Source organism: Gigantopelta aegis, chromosome 4, assembly GCF_016097555.1.
Source record: "Gigantopelta aegis isolate Gae_Host chromosome 4, Gae_host_genome, whole genome shotgun sequence".
NCBI classification, from domain to species: Eukaryota; Metazoa; Mollusca; class Gastropoda; order Neomphalida; family Peltospiridae; genus Gigantopelta; species Gigantopelta aegis.
The window spans coordinates 874392-891704 of NC_054702.1; the positions used below are offsets into that span (position 1 = coordinate 874392).

General features: G+C 41.4%; 1 protein-coding gene across 1 annotated transcript in view; it reads right to left on the reverse strand.

The window, feature by feature from the left end:
- Window positions 1-1063: 1063 nt before the first annotated feature.
- LOC121370256 overlaps window positions 1064-17313 on the reverse strand; it is an 18898-nt gene continuing 2648 nt past the window's right edge. The window contains exons 2-7 of the mRNA XM_041495380.1: window positions 14983-15192; window positions 11758-11848; window positions 11094-11193; window positions 3492-3612; window positions 2761-2891; window positions 1064-2012 (exon numbers count right to left, since the gene is read on the reverse strand). Coding sequence (XP_041351314.1) covers window positions 2874-2891; window positions 3492-3612; window positions 11094-11193; window positions 11758-11848; window positions 14983-15192 — 540 coding nt within the window. The 3' untranslated portion in view covers window positions 1064-2012; window positions 2761-2873. The remainder of the gene's footprint in view (window positions 2013-2760; window positions 2892-3491; window positions 3613-11093; window positions 11194-11757; window positions 11849-14982; window positions 15193-17313) is intronic.

Consider the following 17313-nt stretch of genomic DNA (forward strand, 5'->3'; position numbering starts at 1 on the left):
AGTAATTAACCAGTGAAGCTAATTTTAATTAGATTGACAAGTTGAAGACATACGACTGGCTGCTCCAGGGGCCAATTTCACTAAACATTGTAAGTTCACGTCTGCGACTACCAGCTACACCTGACATGCGTTTACACGTGTTTGGCATCTATTTCGCACATTAAGGGAGATGGAGCATTTTACTGACCAAAGAAAATGAAAAAGGTGTACTTAAAACTATATTTGTTGTACTATAATAGTGATAAGGATTGTCTTTTAGTCGTAGATTTACAGTTACGTGAAAAAACGTAGCTTACGATGTTTTGTAAAATTGGCCCAGGTCATACCATCCAATGAAAAAAAGCACATTTGAAATTGATCACTCTGTGACGTACAACTGTCATGTTATCTAGAAATTGACTTGTCTGTGACGCATAAGGTAACTAAAGCGCTTGAGCAGTAAACAGGGCTGCGTTCAAACAGACCGAGCGGAAAAACGTCCGCTACACTGGTTTAGGCGCCTCACATTAAACCACGTGGCCACGTCGGGAACCAATCAAATAGTTCGCGAACGTTAGCGAAACATTTACTGGCTGAACTTGGGCTGGTTTTAGTTGAAAAAGGCGTTTAAATGTATTTAAAAACTGTTTTGTGAGTATATGTAAGAAATAGAATACTACATACGTGTCCGTTAGATACCATTTATCTTAAAACTCGTTTAGAAACGTATCCAACTCGCTTTCACCACAATGAACGGAATGGAATAGATGTCGCCTATTGGGTGTCAAACTATGATGGCGCTGGCTGGACACAGATGAGTCGTATTCTAAGCGAGACGTTGATGGCTGTTTCTAGAGGTCTGTGTCTTGTAACACTCACACACACACACACACACACACACACACACACACACAGAGACACACACACACACAGACACTAACACACACACCGAGACACACACATACACGCACACATACACACACACACACACACACACACACACACACACACACACACACACACACAAACAGACAGACACACACACGCACAGAGAGACAAACACACAGACACACACTCACACAGACACGCACACACACACACACACACAGAGACACACATACACAGACACACACATACACACACACACACACACACATACATACACACACACACAACATGCACACTGACACGTCAAACAAGTACCTGCCTTGGTGTTGTAGTGGTTAGTAATCGCTCTAAAGGCCGGCAACTACTGGGTTCGCATCCCGCTACTGGCACCCACCCAGAGCGAGGTTTGATCGTCCAATGGGAGGGTCACTACACCTACTCTCTCACTAACCACTAACCACTAACCCAATGTCATCGACAGCCAGCTCAGGTAGCTGAGGTGGGTGTCCAGGACAGCGTGATTGAACCTTAATCGGATATGTGCTAATAAATTACATGTATAGATAAATAATAAAAAATGTTAATAAATAAAAATGTATGTGTGGGTATGCATGTGCGTGTGTGTGGTATAACAGTATGCATGTGACACGTGTGTTTAGTATGATGGTGTATAAATATTATGTGAGGTGTATGGTATGATTAGGTGTCTTAGTTTAGAATGAACGAGAATACACGTAAGAGGACTGCCACTGAGAATCCATCATCAGTCATAAGAATCTCCTCTGTCTCACTTCAAACTTCTGTCCAACGGGTCAGAGGTCTTTCAAGAACTTATAAAACAAACAGAACATATGACTGTGATCGGCGTGGGGGTCAACTATCTCTTGACCTCTCGGTTTTAACATATGACTGTGATCGGCGTGTCATCGTCGTCTCTTGACTTCTCGGTTTTAACATATGACTGTGATCGGCGTGTCATCGTCGTCTCTTGACTTCTCGGTTTTAACATATGACTGTGATCGGCGTGTCATCGTCGTCTCTTGACTTCTCGGTTTTAACGAGTTTCAACGCTTCTTCCTTGAACACGTCTGGGCGCTCTATAACCGACGTCAGCACACCGATATCTCGTAACCCGTGTATGACAACTGTAAAACACAACACACATAGTAAAGCTATCTTTCCACATGTCCGGATGCGTCATATTAATGCATAATAAATATGAAGATGTCTGTTTATATATAAAATATTCGATACTGAAACTTAAACTACGGATACTGATGCATTGTTCTGTCAATGGTGGTAATCAGTACACACTACTTTCAGAATACAGCAATCAGGAGAAATATACTTCTGTACTTATACCAGACATTACATATACATAATTTATCTTATATATAGAATAATAAACGCCTTATCAATTCGTATCAAATTTATGTCCCGTAAATCAAAAATGATTGAAGCATCCCCCATTAAAGCTCTCGACGTGGCACAAAATACTTTCTGACTGTAAATGGATCACACAAAAATACATAAATGATGTCATTATCCTGAATGTATAATTATTATCAAAACCGGCTGCCAATATATTGTAGATAAATATTTTCAAATTCCATTTTTAATGTTCTGGATGCATGGAAAGATCTTGTGCTAAAAACAAAAAACGAAACTTGCGACGAATAGTAAATTTGGTAGAATATTCATTAAAAATAGTCATAATAACAATAATCCCCAATTAGCACAATAATTGGATAATATATAACAGAAGCAAACATATCATTCCTTTGAAGAGATAGACCTAAAATATAACAATAGTCCAATATTCATAGGGTTATCACGAAAACAGTTCTTTGTTTAAGGTATAACGTATGATTGGAACAGCAATATGCAAATTACCAGGTCGTAGAAAGGTCAAACAAAGACGTGTGTCAGTCCACTCGTTCAGTGAAGTGACGAATTCTTCCGCGGTCCGCGTCACAACTTCCTGTTTGAATGTCTTGAACAGTGGTTTAACGAAAGAAGCTGAACTGAATGCGTGTTAAGGAGACAAGATACACGCCATAGGTAGGTTGTGTGTTAAGGAGACAAGATACACGCCATAGGTAAGTTGTGTGTTAAGGAGACAAGATACACGCCATAGGTAAGTTGTGGGAATGCTTTAAACGTGACTCGTGTCAGTGTTAAGGAGACGAGATACACGCCATAGGTAAGATGTGTGTTAAGGAGACAAGATACACGCCATAGGTACGTTGTGGGGATGCTTTAAATGTGACTCGTGTAGACAGGTAGGTTGTGTGTTAAGGAGACAAGATACACGCCATAGGTAAGTTGTGTGTTAAGGAGACAAGATACACGCCATAGGTAGGTTGTGTGTCAAGGAGACAAGATACACGCCATAGGTTAGTCGTGGGGTGGCTTTTAGCTCACAACTCATTGTTTATGAATGTATCAAACTCGCTTTCGCTCGTTAGATACATTTTAAAACAACTTGTAAGATAAATGGTATCTAACGGCCACTCATGTATCATTCTCTCTATAAGCACGAGGCCTGCTAGTCTATTCCACACCATGGGACGTCAAGCCACGTGACTTGAAGACGAGACGGAGACACGACACGACAAGGATACGATCCAATATGTCCAGTGGGCGGAGCTTCTCTGTGTGACGAGCTCGGCAAACATGTCATCCAGCGACCTCGGTGTCAGACACCCGTGTAGTCCACCCGCTGGCAGGCTGGCTTGAAAATCACTGTAATAATAGTCATATATATATATATATATATATATATATATATATATTGTGACGGGGCATGCTCTTAAATTCTTTTCGCCTGTGGCGATATTAATTGTTTTAGAGGGCCGTGTGCAGTCCCAATATGCGCTTAAGACCAGATGGGCTTTGTTACGTAATACCTCCGCGCGACCGTACCCTCTAATACACAACCAGATCAGGTGCGGAGGCCATGTGGCCAGTAGTTACGTAATAACTCCGGTAGAACGGTTTATGACCGGGGGATTTCTGGCGAACTGGCGACAGTATGTCTGGTCATCTAAGAAAATATATCGACTCTGGGAGTGGTGGAAATTCACATGATAAGATTCAGTACCGCGATGTGCACCCAGGCGATATTCGGATTTTTTATAATAAATAGCTAGGGTTTTAGAGATATCAGGGAGAAACATATTGGACGGCTCCGGGGAACGTAGTCCGACTGGACTTGGTAATTATATATGTTCTGCTCTGTTGTATAACCTTGATGTGATTGATGTGACTTTAAATATTTTAATACTGTATTATACCAATATTATTTAGACAGTGTTTCCGGTAAACTGACGAAGTAAATTGTAGGCTTCACTGTCTAAAATTATTAAAGCTTAACCAGTCATCCTAGAGGACCTAAGTAAACTGTAGGTTATTGTCTTTATTGTGATAGGTACCAGTATTAAGTCTGTATTACAAGGTTACTGAATGAGTAGTTAAGGGTTAATTAAAAATTAACCAGTTAGGAATAGAGTTGTAATTTCTTTATTAATTAAGTTCCCCTGGAAGCGTTTCTCAATTATCACACGTGTGGGTGTTGTGTCACGGTGAAGTGATTAGAATATGTGCAAACTAGACACCTAGAGATTAACTAAATAAGTGATCAGTTCTGGGTTGTTATTATTTGTTGTTGTTAATTAACTACTGCGGCAGTACATTTGTCAGCGTAGTATTAATACAGATTCCAAAGTGTATTGTGTTTTTGTTGTGTTTTCTAGTGAACTAAACGTGCTATATTACATATACTTTATATATAGATCTTATCTCTGATATACCTAGAACCGAGCCACGCGGGTATAACTGCCCGTTACAGAGAGATCTAATAGATATACAGTTAGGAGAGATATTTGGATAATCGTGTTTTATTCAGTTACGGGTATTATAGGATCCCCGTGACATATATATATATATATATATATATATATATATATATATATATACATACATACATACATACATACATACATACATACATATATATATATATATATATATATATATATATATATATATATATATATATATATATATATATATATACAGCTATGTAAAAACGAGGTATTTTAGATACAGTATAATGTTCACCACAGTAGTTATGCCCGTATACAAGAGATACAGTATAATAGTCACCACAGTAGTTACGCCTGTATACAAGAGATACAGTATAATAGTTACCACAGTAGTTACGCCTGTATACAAGAGATACAGTATAATAGTTACCACAGTAGTTATGCCCGTATACAAGAGATACAGTATAATAGTTACCACAGTAGTTACGCCTGTATACAAGAGATACAGTATAATGGTCACCACAGTAGTTATGCCCGTATACAAGAGATACAGTATAATGTCACCACAGTAGTTATGCCCGTATACAAGAGATAAAGTATAATGTCACCACGGTAGTTATACCTGCATAACAGAAATGCAGTATAATAGTCACCACAGTAGTTATGCCCGTATACAAGAGATACAGTATAATGTCACCACGGTAGTTATGCCTGCATAACAGAGATTCAGTATAATAGTCACCACAGTAGTTATGCCCGTATACAAGAGATACAGTATAATGTCACCACGGTAGTTATGCCTGCATAACAGAGATGCAGTATAATAGTCACCACAGTAGTTATGCCCGTATACAAGAGATACAGTATAATGTCACCACAGTAGTTATGCCCGTATACAAGAGATACAGTATAATGGTCACCACAGTAGTTATGCCCGTATACAAGAGATACAGTATAATGTCACCACAGTAGTTACGCCCGTATACAAGAGATACAGTATAATGTCACCACAGTAGTTATGCCCGTATACAAGAGATAAAGTATAATGTCACCACGGTAGTTATGCCCGTATACAAGAGATACAGTATAATGTCACCACAGTAGTTATGCCCGTATACAAGAGATACAGTATAATGTCACCACAGTAGTTATGCCCGTATACAAGAGATACAGTATAATGGTCACCAGAATAGTTATGCCTGTATGTCAGTAGGTCGGTTAACGTAGATGAGGGGTTTGGTTCAAGTCGGTATTAGCTGTTACTACTGATGCAGTCTCTTTTTCTCATCAGTATATATTATATTATAGATCAGCATATTCTACCGCTCAGCAGGCTCGCTTGGAAATCACTGCATTGTGTTTTCTCATATGTTATGTGTTTTAAAATCTTCAGACAAAGTACAAAGTGATTAATAATATAAAATTAAAAGGAAATATTCGTCTAGCTTGGTCAGCAGCGACTATCTTGCCGTCATCGGTTCACTCTTTAAATAATCGTTGTTTATGTATCACATTATCTGTGCAAGGGAGCAAAGTACAGATCATATATATAGTCCAGTCAAAGACTTCTAATTCAAAGTTTAGATATCTATAATATCTATAGCCTAACCGAAGACCCATGGTTCACGAGGTCCGGAGACTCACGAGGACATTCAACACGTTTTGTGGTAGACATTTGGAGGCTATATCTACTGAATACGATACATCACTCACGAGGACATTCAACACGTTTTGTGGTAGACATTTGGAGACTATATCTACTGAATACGATACATCATTTACGAGAACATTCAACACGTTTTGTGGTAGACATTTGGAGGCTATATCTACTGAATACGATACATCATTCACGAGGACATTCAACACGTTTTGTTGTAGACATTTGGAGGCTATATCTACTTAATACGATACATCATTTACGAGAACATTCAAACGTTTTGTGGTAGACATTTGGAGGCTATATCTACTGAATACGATACATCACTCACGAGGATATTCAACACGTTTTGTGGTAGACATTTGGAGACTATATCTACTGAATACGATACATCATTTACGAGAACATTCAACACGTTTTGTGGTAGATATTTGAGACTATATCTACTGAATACGATACATCATTCACGAGGACATTCAACACGTTTTGTGGTAGACATTTGGAGGCTATATCTACTGAATACGATACATCACACACGAGGACATTCAACACGTTTTGTGGTAGACATTTGGAGACTATATCTACTGAATACGATACATCACACACGGGGACATTCTACACGTTTTGTGGTAGACATTTGGAGGCTATATCTACTGAATACGATACATCACACACGAGGACATTCTACACGTTTTGTGGTAGACATTTGGAGGCTATACCTACTGAATACGATACATCATTCACGAGGACATTCAACACGTTTTGTTGTAGACATTTGGAGGCTATATCTACTTAATACGATACATCATTTACGAGAACATTCAAACGTTTTGTGGTAGACATTTGGAGGCTATATCTACTGAATACGATACATCATTCACGAGGACATTCAACACGTTTTGTTGTAGACATTTGGAGGCTATATCTACTTAATACGATACATCATTTACGAGAACATTCAAACGTTTTGTGGTAGACATTTGGAGGCTATATCTACTGAATACGATACATCACTCACGAGGACATTCAACACATTTTGTGGTAGACATTTGGAGTCTATATCTACTGAATACGATACATCATTTACGAGAACATTCAACACGTTTTGTGGTAGATATTTGAAGACTATATCTACTGAATACGATACATCATTTACGAGAACATTCAACACGTTTTGTGGTAGATATTTGGAGACTATATCTACTGAATACGATACATCATTCACGAGGACATTCAACACGTTTTGTGGTAGACTTTTGGAGGCTATATCTACTTAATACGATACATCATTCACGAGAACATTCAAACGTTTTGTGGTAGACATTTGGAGACTATATCTACTGAATACGATACATCACTCACGAGGACATTCAACACGTTTTGTGATAGACATTTGGAGACTATATCTACTGAATACGATACATCACTCACGAGGATATTCAACACGTTTTGTGGTAGACATTTGGAGGCTATATCTACTGAATACGATACATCACATACGAGGACATTCAACACGTTTTGTGGTAGACATTTGGAGGCTATATCTACTTAATACGATACATCATTCACGAGAACATTCAAACGTTTTGTGGTAGACATTTGGAGGCTATATCTACTGAATACGATACATCACTCACGAGGACATTCACACGTTTTGTGGTAGACATTTGGAGACTATATCTACCGAATACGATACATCACTCACGAGGACATTCAACACGTTTTGTGGTAGATATTTGGAGACTATATCTACTGAATACGATACATCACACACGAGTACATTCAACACGTTTTGTGGTAGACATTTGGAGGCTATACCTACTGAATACGATGCATCACTCACGAAGACATTCAACACGTTTCGTGGTAGACATTTGGAGACTATATCTACTTAATACGATACATCATTCACGAGAACATTCAAACGTTTGTGGTAGACATTTGGAGACTATATCTACTGAATACGATACATCACTCACGAGAACATTCAAACGTTTTGCGGTAGACATTTGGAGACTATATCTACTGAATACGATACATCACACACGAGGACATCCAACACGTTTTGTGGTAGACATTTGGAGGCTATACCTACTGAATACGATACATCACTCACGAGGACATTCAACACGTTTTGTGGTAGACATTTGGAGACTATATGTACTTAATACGATACATCATTCACGAGAACATTCAAACGTTTTGTGGTAGACATTTGGAGGCTATATCTACTGAATACGATACATCACACACGAGGACATTCAACACGTTTTGTGGTAGACATTTGGAGGCTATATCTACTGAATACGATACATCATTCACGAGAACATTCAACACGTTTTGTGGTAGACATTTGGAGACTATATCTACTGAATACGATACATCACTCACGAGGACATTCAACACGTTTTGTGGTAGACATTTGGAGGCTATATCTACTGAATACGATACATCATTCACGAGGACATTCAACACGTTTTGTGGTAGACATTTGGAGACTATATCTACTGAATACGATACATCACACACGAGGATATTCAACACTTTTCGTGGTAGACATTTGGAGACTATATCTACTTAATACGATACATCATTCACGAGAACATTCAAACGTTTGTCGTAGACATTTGGAGACTATATCTACTGAATACGATACATCACTCACGAGAACATTCAAACGTTTTGCGGTAGACATTTGGAGACTATATCTACTGAATACGATACATCACTCACGAGGACATTCAACACGTTTTGTGGTAGACATTTGGAGACTATATCTACTGAATACGATACATCACTCACGAGAACATTCGAACGTTTTGTGGTAGACATTTGGAGACTATATCTACTGAATACGATACATCACTTACCAAGGTGATGGCTGATGGTTCACGATAACGATGTCCAGAGACCCATGAGGACATTCAACACGTTTTGTGGTAGACATTTGGAGACTGTATCTACTGAATACCAAGATGATGGCTGATGCTATTCCATATTTTGAACGTGTGCATACCGTTTCATTTCTTAACTTTGGTGAAACTCTTGCACATTTTCCATCGTTTTAGATGAGATGACAGATTTGGCGGCTGAGGTGGCAGTACTCATGGCGGGTGCCACAGGTGGGACAGGTCAGTGATTCATGAGTATAGGCCATCATCGATCATTTACTCCAACTAGGTCTGTTCTGTGCTAGGTTTGATTTAGTACACTGGGAGTGGTGTTCCACTGCACTGTGCAGACACACGGTCTGCATCACGGATAACGGTTCTGTCGTGCAGAGACACCGTCTGCATCGCGGATAACGGTTCTGTCGTTGTGCAGAGACACGGTCTGCATCGCGGATAACGGTTATGTCGTTGTGCAGAGACACGGTCTGCATCGCGGATAACGGTTCTGTCTTTGTGCAGAGACACGGTCTGCATCGCGGATAACGGTTCTGTCGTTGTGCAGAGACACGGTCTGCATCGCGGATAACGGTTATGTCGTCGTGCAGATACACGGTCTGCATCGCGGATAACGGTTCTGTCGTCGTGCAGAGACACGGTCTGCATCGCGGATAACGGTTCTGTCGTCGTGCAGAGACACGGTCTGCATCGCGGATAACGGTTCTGTCGTCGTGCAGATCTGCATCGCAGATAACGGTTCTGTCGTTGTGCAGAGACACGATCTGCATCGCGGATAACGGTTCTGTCGTTGTACAAAGACACGGTCTGCATCGCGGATAACGGTTCTGTCGTTGTGCAGAGACACGGTCTGCATCACGGGTAACGGTTCTGTCATTGTGTAGAGACACGGTCTGCATCACGGGTAACTGTTCTGTCGTGCAGAGACACGGTCTACATCGCGGATAACGGTTCTGTCGTTATGCAGAGACACGATCTGCATCGCGGATAACGGTTCTGTCGTTGTGCAGAGACACGGTCTGCATGGCGGATAACGGTTCTGTCGTTGTGCAGAGACACGGTCTGCATGACGGATAACGGTTCTGTCGTTGAGATTTAGATCATGTCTATTGTTTAGTCAAAGCCATCGTGTTCATTTAAAGTATAAATCATATCTAGTATAGTTGAGTCAAAGACATCTTGTTCATTCAGAGTATAAATCATATCTAGTATAGTTGAGTCAAAGACATCGTGTTCATTCAGAGTATACATCATACCTATTATAGTTGAGTCAAAGACATCTTGTTCATTCAGAGTATGAATCATATCTAGTATAGTTGAGTCAAAGACATCTTGTTCATTCAAAGTATGAATCATATCTAGTATAGTTGAGTCAAAGACATCTTGTTCATTTAAAGTATAAATCATATCTAGTATAGTTGAGTCAAAGACATCTTGTTCATTTAGAATATAAATCATATCTAGTATAGTTCAGTCAAAGACATCTTGTTCATTCAGAGTATAAATCATATCTATTATAGTTCAGTCAAAGACATCTTGTTCATTCAAAGTATAAATCATATATATTATAGTTCAGTCAAAGACATCTTGTTCATTCAAAGTATAAATCATATCTAGTATAGTTGAGTCAAAGACCTCTTGTTCATTCAAAGTATAAATCATATCTAGTATAGTTGAGTCAAAGTCCTCTTGTTCATTCAAAGTATAAATCATATCTAGTATAGTTGAGTCAAAGACATCTCGTTCATTCAAAGTATAAATCATATTTATTACAGTTGAGTCAAAGATATCTTGTTCATTCAAACATCTAGTTCATGGATATAAACTACGTCTTACCAAATCATTTCCATGCATTCTTTACTTTCCTTCTTTAAGTCATGAATTCTTTGTGTTTGTGAGTCATGGTGCGCTTTTAGTTTATTCACACACTTGAGAGCTGAAATTGATTAAAACAGATATAATATTATGGAGATTGTCGTGCATTTTACGTACCTAACCAAGGTCGGAAGAGATTATAACGAATATCATGATGTCATATTAATATATTTACGTTTATAGATAAGCAGACAAGCTCAGCAAGAGTTGTTGTCTGGCAGCAAACATACAACCCAAAAATCGGACATTAAGTTTATTCATGTTTAGAACATCTAGTCCACAAGTCTGAAGGATGTCATCTTTGGGCATTTTGATATTTTAAAATCTATTTATTGAGCCATTTCATTGTCAATAATTGATATTTCTAAAAGATGGAGGGACGTCCGGAACGGGATGCTTCAGAATAGCAGACGGCAATCCAACCCGAATAAATATTGATACAAGAACAAATTCAACATGGGTAATTCATTTTTATCAGATATTATATACACATTAACATAGGTATTATACATAGGTGCCAGTAATAACATGTCTATGATGACGATGACGATGATGATGATGATGATGACAATGATGATGATGATAATGATGATGATGATGAAGATGCTGACGAGCTAAGACTTACTTTCATTGACCACATCCAATTCACTAATGTTCCTTGCATTCTTCAAATAGGCCAGCGATGGAATGACGTCGACAAGAACCCAAAGGTGAGTCTGTTGCAAGATAACATCGATAAATCAACGGAAACTCTCGAGAAGAAACCAACATAAACTAGGTTAATAAATATTTGCCCATTTACGAAAGAAAACAGCCATAGGAAATACAATTTCATGGACATAGCATGTCTGTATCTTTCCTACTCGAATATTACACGGCTGATCAGTTCGTTCAAGACACTCGACTAAAAGCAAATATTTCATGTCGACATGTCAAATTAACCTGTTTCGTTTATGATGATTTTCAAATGTATTTGTGACGAGGGTCAGATTGAAGGTCAGACAGGGTTAAAGGGCCCTCGACACACACACACATCACCTATCAGAACGTCTAGACGAGCGCACGTTGTCCTGGACACACACATCACCTATCAGAACGTCTAGACGAGCGCACGTTGTCCTGGACACACACACATCACCTATCAGAACGTCTAGACGAGCGCACGTTGTCCTCGACACACACACACACATCACCTATCAGAACGTCTAGACGAGCGCACGTTGTCCTGGACACACACATCACCTATCAGACGTCTAGACGAGCGCACGTTATCCTGGACACACACATCACCTATCAGAACGTCTAGACGAGCGCACGTTGTCCTGGACACACACACATCACCTATCAGACGTCTAGACGAGCGCACGTTATCCTGGACACACACATCACCAATCAGACGTCTAGACGAGTGCACGTTGTCCTGGACACACACATCACATATCAGAACGTCTAGACGAGCGCACGTTGTCCTGGACACACACATCACCTATCAGAACGTCTAGACGAGCGCACGTTGTCCTCGACACACACACATCACTATCAGAACGTCTAGACGAGCGCACGTTGTCCTGGACACATACATCACCTATCAGAACGTCCAGACGAGCGCACGTTGTCCTGGACACGCACATCACCTATCAGAACGTCTAGACGAGCACACGTTGTCCTGGACACACACATCACCTATCAGAACGTCTAGACGATCGCACGTTGTCCTCGACACACACACATAACCTATCAGAACGTCTAGACGAGCGCACGTTGTCCTGGACACACACATCACCTATCAGAACGTCTACACGAGCGCACGTTGCCCTGGACACACACATCACCTATCAGAACGTCTACACGAGCGCACGTTGTCCTGGACACACACATCACCTATCAGAACGTCTACACGAGCGCACTTTGACCTGGACACACACATCACCTATCAGAACGTCTAGACGAGCGCACGTTGTCCTGGACACACACATCACCTATCGGACGTCTAGACGACCGCACGTTGTCCTGGACACACACATCACCTATCAGAACGTCTAGACGAGCGCACGTTGTCCTCGACACACACACATCACCTATCAGAACGTCTATACGAGCGCACGTTGTCCTCGACACACACACATCACCTATCAGAACGTCTAGACGAGCGCACGTTGTCCTGGACACACACATCACCTATCAGGACGTCCAGACCAGCGCACGTTGTCCTGGACACACACATCACCTATCAGGACGTCCAGACGAGCGCACGTTGTCCTGGACACACACATCACCTATCAGGACGGTCAGTCAAGCGCACGTTGTCCTGCCACACACATCGCCTATCAGCACGGTTACACGAGGGGACGTTGTCCTGGCACGCACATCACCTATCAGGACGGTCAGTCCAGGACAGATTAATGGCTAACTGTTGGTGGTTAGTCAGAGAGAATCGGTCTCAAACTGTTAACTCACTGTCAGTTGGAGCTGGTACCGGGGTGTGAACCAAGCACCAACCAGGCTCCATTCGTCATACCGTGAACAGTAGATGATGATGTTAGGTGCAGTCCGCGAAGGATGAAAGTTATATTAAAGAGAGACCCGGGAGTGAGTTTATGTGCGTGCGCGCGCATGTGTGCGTGTCTCTGTGTGCGTATACGTGCGTGCGTGTGTGTGTGTGTGTGTGTGTTTGCTCGGGGGAGGGTGGGTCCATGTGGGTGTTATTTCTCTCCCTTGCTCCACCACCTCTCTCAGTCTCTATATATCTGTATATGTATATGTATGTATATATATATATATATATATATATATATATATATATATATATATATATATATATATATATATATATATATATATATACATATATATAACCTCTCTATTTGTGTTTGTGTATGTGTGTGTGTGTATATGTGTGTGAGAGAGAGAGAGAGAGAGAGAGAGAGAGAGAGAGAGAGAGAGAGAGAGAGAGAGAGAGAGAGAGAGAGAGAGAGAGAGAGAGAGGAAGGACTGGGTGAGGTGGAGTGTAGACTATAACCCCCACCCTCGACTGTGTCGGTCTGTCTAGTGTGTGTGGGGGTGTGTGTGGGGGTGGGGGTGGGGGGGGGGGTGGGGGGTGACAGAGAGAGGACTGGGTGAGGTGGAGTGTAGACTATAACCCCCACCCATAACTGTGTATCGGTGTGTCTAGTCTGTGTGTGTGTGTGGGGGGGGGGGGTGGGGGTGGGGGTGGTGTGTGTGTGAGAGAGAGAGGACTGAGTGAGGTGGAGTGGATTATAACCCCCACCCTCGACTGTGTGTTGGTGTGGTGTGTGTGTGTGAGTGTGTGTGTGTGTGTGTGTGAATATGTGTGTGTAGTGCGTGTGTGTTGAGTGTGTGTGTGACTGTGTGTATGTGTGTGTGACAGATAGAGAGAGGACTGAGAGAGGTGGAGTGTGGACTATAACCCCACCCTCGACTGTGTGTGCGGTGTGGTGTGTGTGTGTGAGTGTGTGTGTGAATATGTGTGTGTAGTGCGTGTGTGTGTGTTGAGTGTTTGTGTGACTGTGTGTATGTGTGGTGTGTGTGTATACACCATACACACACACCACACATACACACAGTCACACACACACACTGTGTATGTGTGTGTGTGTGTATGTGTGTGTGACAGATAGAGAGAGGACTGAGAGAGGTGGAGTGTGGACTATAACCCCACCCTCGACTGTGTGTGTGGTGTGTGTGTGCGTGTGAGAGAGAGGACTGAGTGAGGTGGAGTGTGGACTATAAACCCAACTTTCGACTGCGACACACACACCATAAACCCAATCCCCCCCCCCCCCCCCCCAACAAATACAGAAATAAATGCCAATGTGAGAACAAAATTTACATAAATTTTCTTTCGCCTTTGTTGTTCTGCCTTGATATGAGACTTCCTTCGATGACGTGGCACCGCTGGACTGGTCAGTGAACTCTGCTTCGTGCACACATCAGCAAACCGTTGTATGACAGAGCTGCTGAGCACGCCGTTGACGACGACATCTTCACAACTCTTGAGATCTCGGAGAATCTTCCTGAACTCCGGTTTGTTGTGGATGGGCTGAAAATAGATCATTACTATCAACACCATGTGCTTGTTTTAGTAAATAAAACATTCAACATAAACAAGAAAGAAATGCTTTATTTAACGACGCACTCAACACATTTTATTTACGGTTATATGGCGTCAATGACAACATAGATATTGAGAGGAAACCCGCTGTCGCCACTTCTTAGGCTAATCTTTTCGATTAGCAGCAAGGTATTTTTTATATGCACCATCCCACAGACAGGATGGCACATACCACGGCCTTTGATATACCAGTCGTGGTGCACTGGCTGCAACGAGAAATAGCTCAATAGGCCCACCGACGGGGATCGATTCCAAACAGACCACGCATCAAGCGAGCGCTTTACCACTGGGCTACGTCTCGCCCCAGAAGACTCAACATATTCCCTGATTCTGTATTCCCCGTACATTTCACATATTCCCTGATTCTGTATTCCCCGTATATTTCACATATTCCCTGATTCTGTATTCCCCGTATATTTCACGTATTCCCTGATTCTGTATTCCCCGTATATTTCACGTATTCCCTGATTCTGCATTCCCCGTATATTTCACGTATTCCCTGATTCTGCATTCCCCGTATATTTCACATATTCACTGATTCTGTATTCCCCGTATATTTCACATATTCACTGATTCTGTATTCCCCGTATATTTCACGTATTCCCGGATTCTGTATTCCCCGTATATTTCACATATTCCCTGATTCTGTATTCCCCGTATATTTCACATATTCTCGGATTCTGTATTCCCCGTATATTTCACATATTCCCAGGAAGGTGTGATGTATGCGTACGCCCAACCAACCCATACCATTTTTTAAAACTCTCCAACATATTACTTCGTGTAGCATATTTATATAACACGGCTGGTATTTCAAAGTCCGTGGTACGTGCTGTTTTGTCTGTAGAAAAGTGAATATAAAAGACCCCTTGCTGCAGATGGAAAAATATAGCGGCATTCCTCTGACGGGGGCGGCATGCAGCCCGGTGGTAAAGCGTTGTCTGTGTGTCTCTATCTCTCCTCTCCTCTCTCTCTCTCTCTCTCTCTCTCTCTCTCTCTCTCTCTCTCTCTCTCTCTCTCTCTCTCTCTCTCTCTCTCTCTCTCTCTCTCTCGTTAAAAGGGCATCTTAATAAAAGTTTTAATATTTGCAGTTAATATGAATCCGTTTGTGTAACAGAGTGTACTAACGGAAGTGTACACTAAATGACTAGCTGCGGTTTTCTGTAGCGCTAGCTGCATTAATAAACATTATTATAGAAGCTTTGAGGCCCGTCGGAGCATATTTTTTTTTAAAGTGGGGTGGGCTAATGATTAGGGTCCTTGCTAAGCATGGCACGAGATGTATAGTGGGGTCCGGGGGCATTCTCCCCCGGCGACAATTTTAAAACTGGGTGGTCAACAGGCTGGTAGGTACTGGGTTGAGATCCCAGTCGAGGCATGGGATTTTTAATCCAGATACCGACTCCAAACCCTGAGTGAGTGCTCCGCAAGGCTCAGTGGGTAGGTGTAAACCACTTGCATCGACCAGTGATCCATAACTGGTTCAACAAAGGTCATGGTTTGTGCTATCCTGCCTGTGGGAAGCGCAAATAAAAGATCCCTTGCTGCTAATCGGAAAGAGTAACCCATGAAGTGGCGACAGCGGGTTTCCTCTCAAAATCTGTGTGGTCCTTAACCATATGTCTGACGCCATATAACCGTAAATAAAATGTGTTGAGTGCGTCGTTAAATAAAACATTTCTAAACCTATTCTGATAGCTGGCGAATGGTCACACGTGGAACTAACATGAGCTAAACCTATTCTGATAGCTGGCGAATGGTCACACGTGGAACTAACATGAGCTAATGAAATACGTTTGACCTATGTGAGAGATCACCCGCTATAGATCATTTTCCTCATGTGAGACGAGGGATTGATTGATCCACGGTAAATCCGGTCGCCACAGCCATATCATGTAATAAATTAAGCACGAACGAAATTGATTGCTCTGTGACGTACAAGTTAACTAGACTACAAGTGCGAGAGCCGTTTTAGTTGGATAAGATGTTTAAATTTATTTTAAACCCGAGTAGTCTGACTGTAGAGGGCCAGACGGACATTTGGACAGA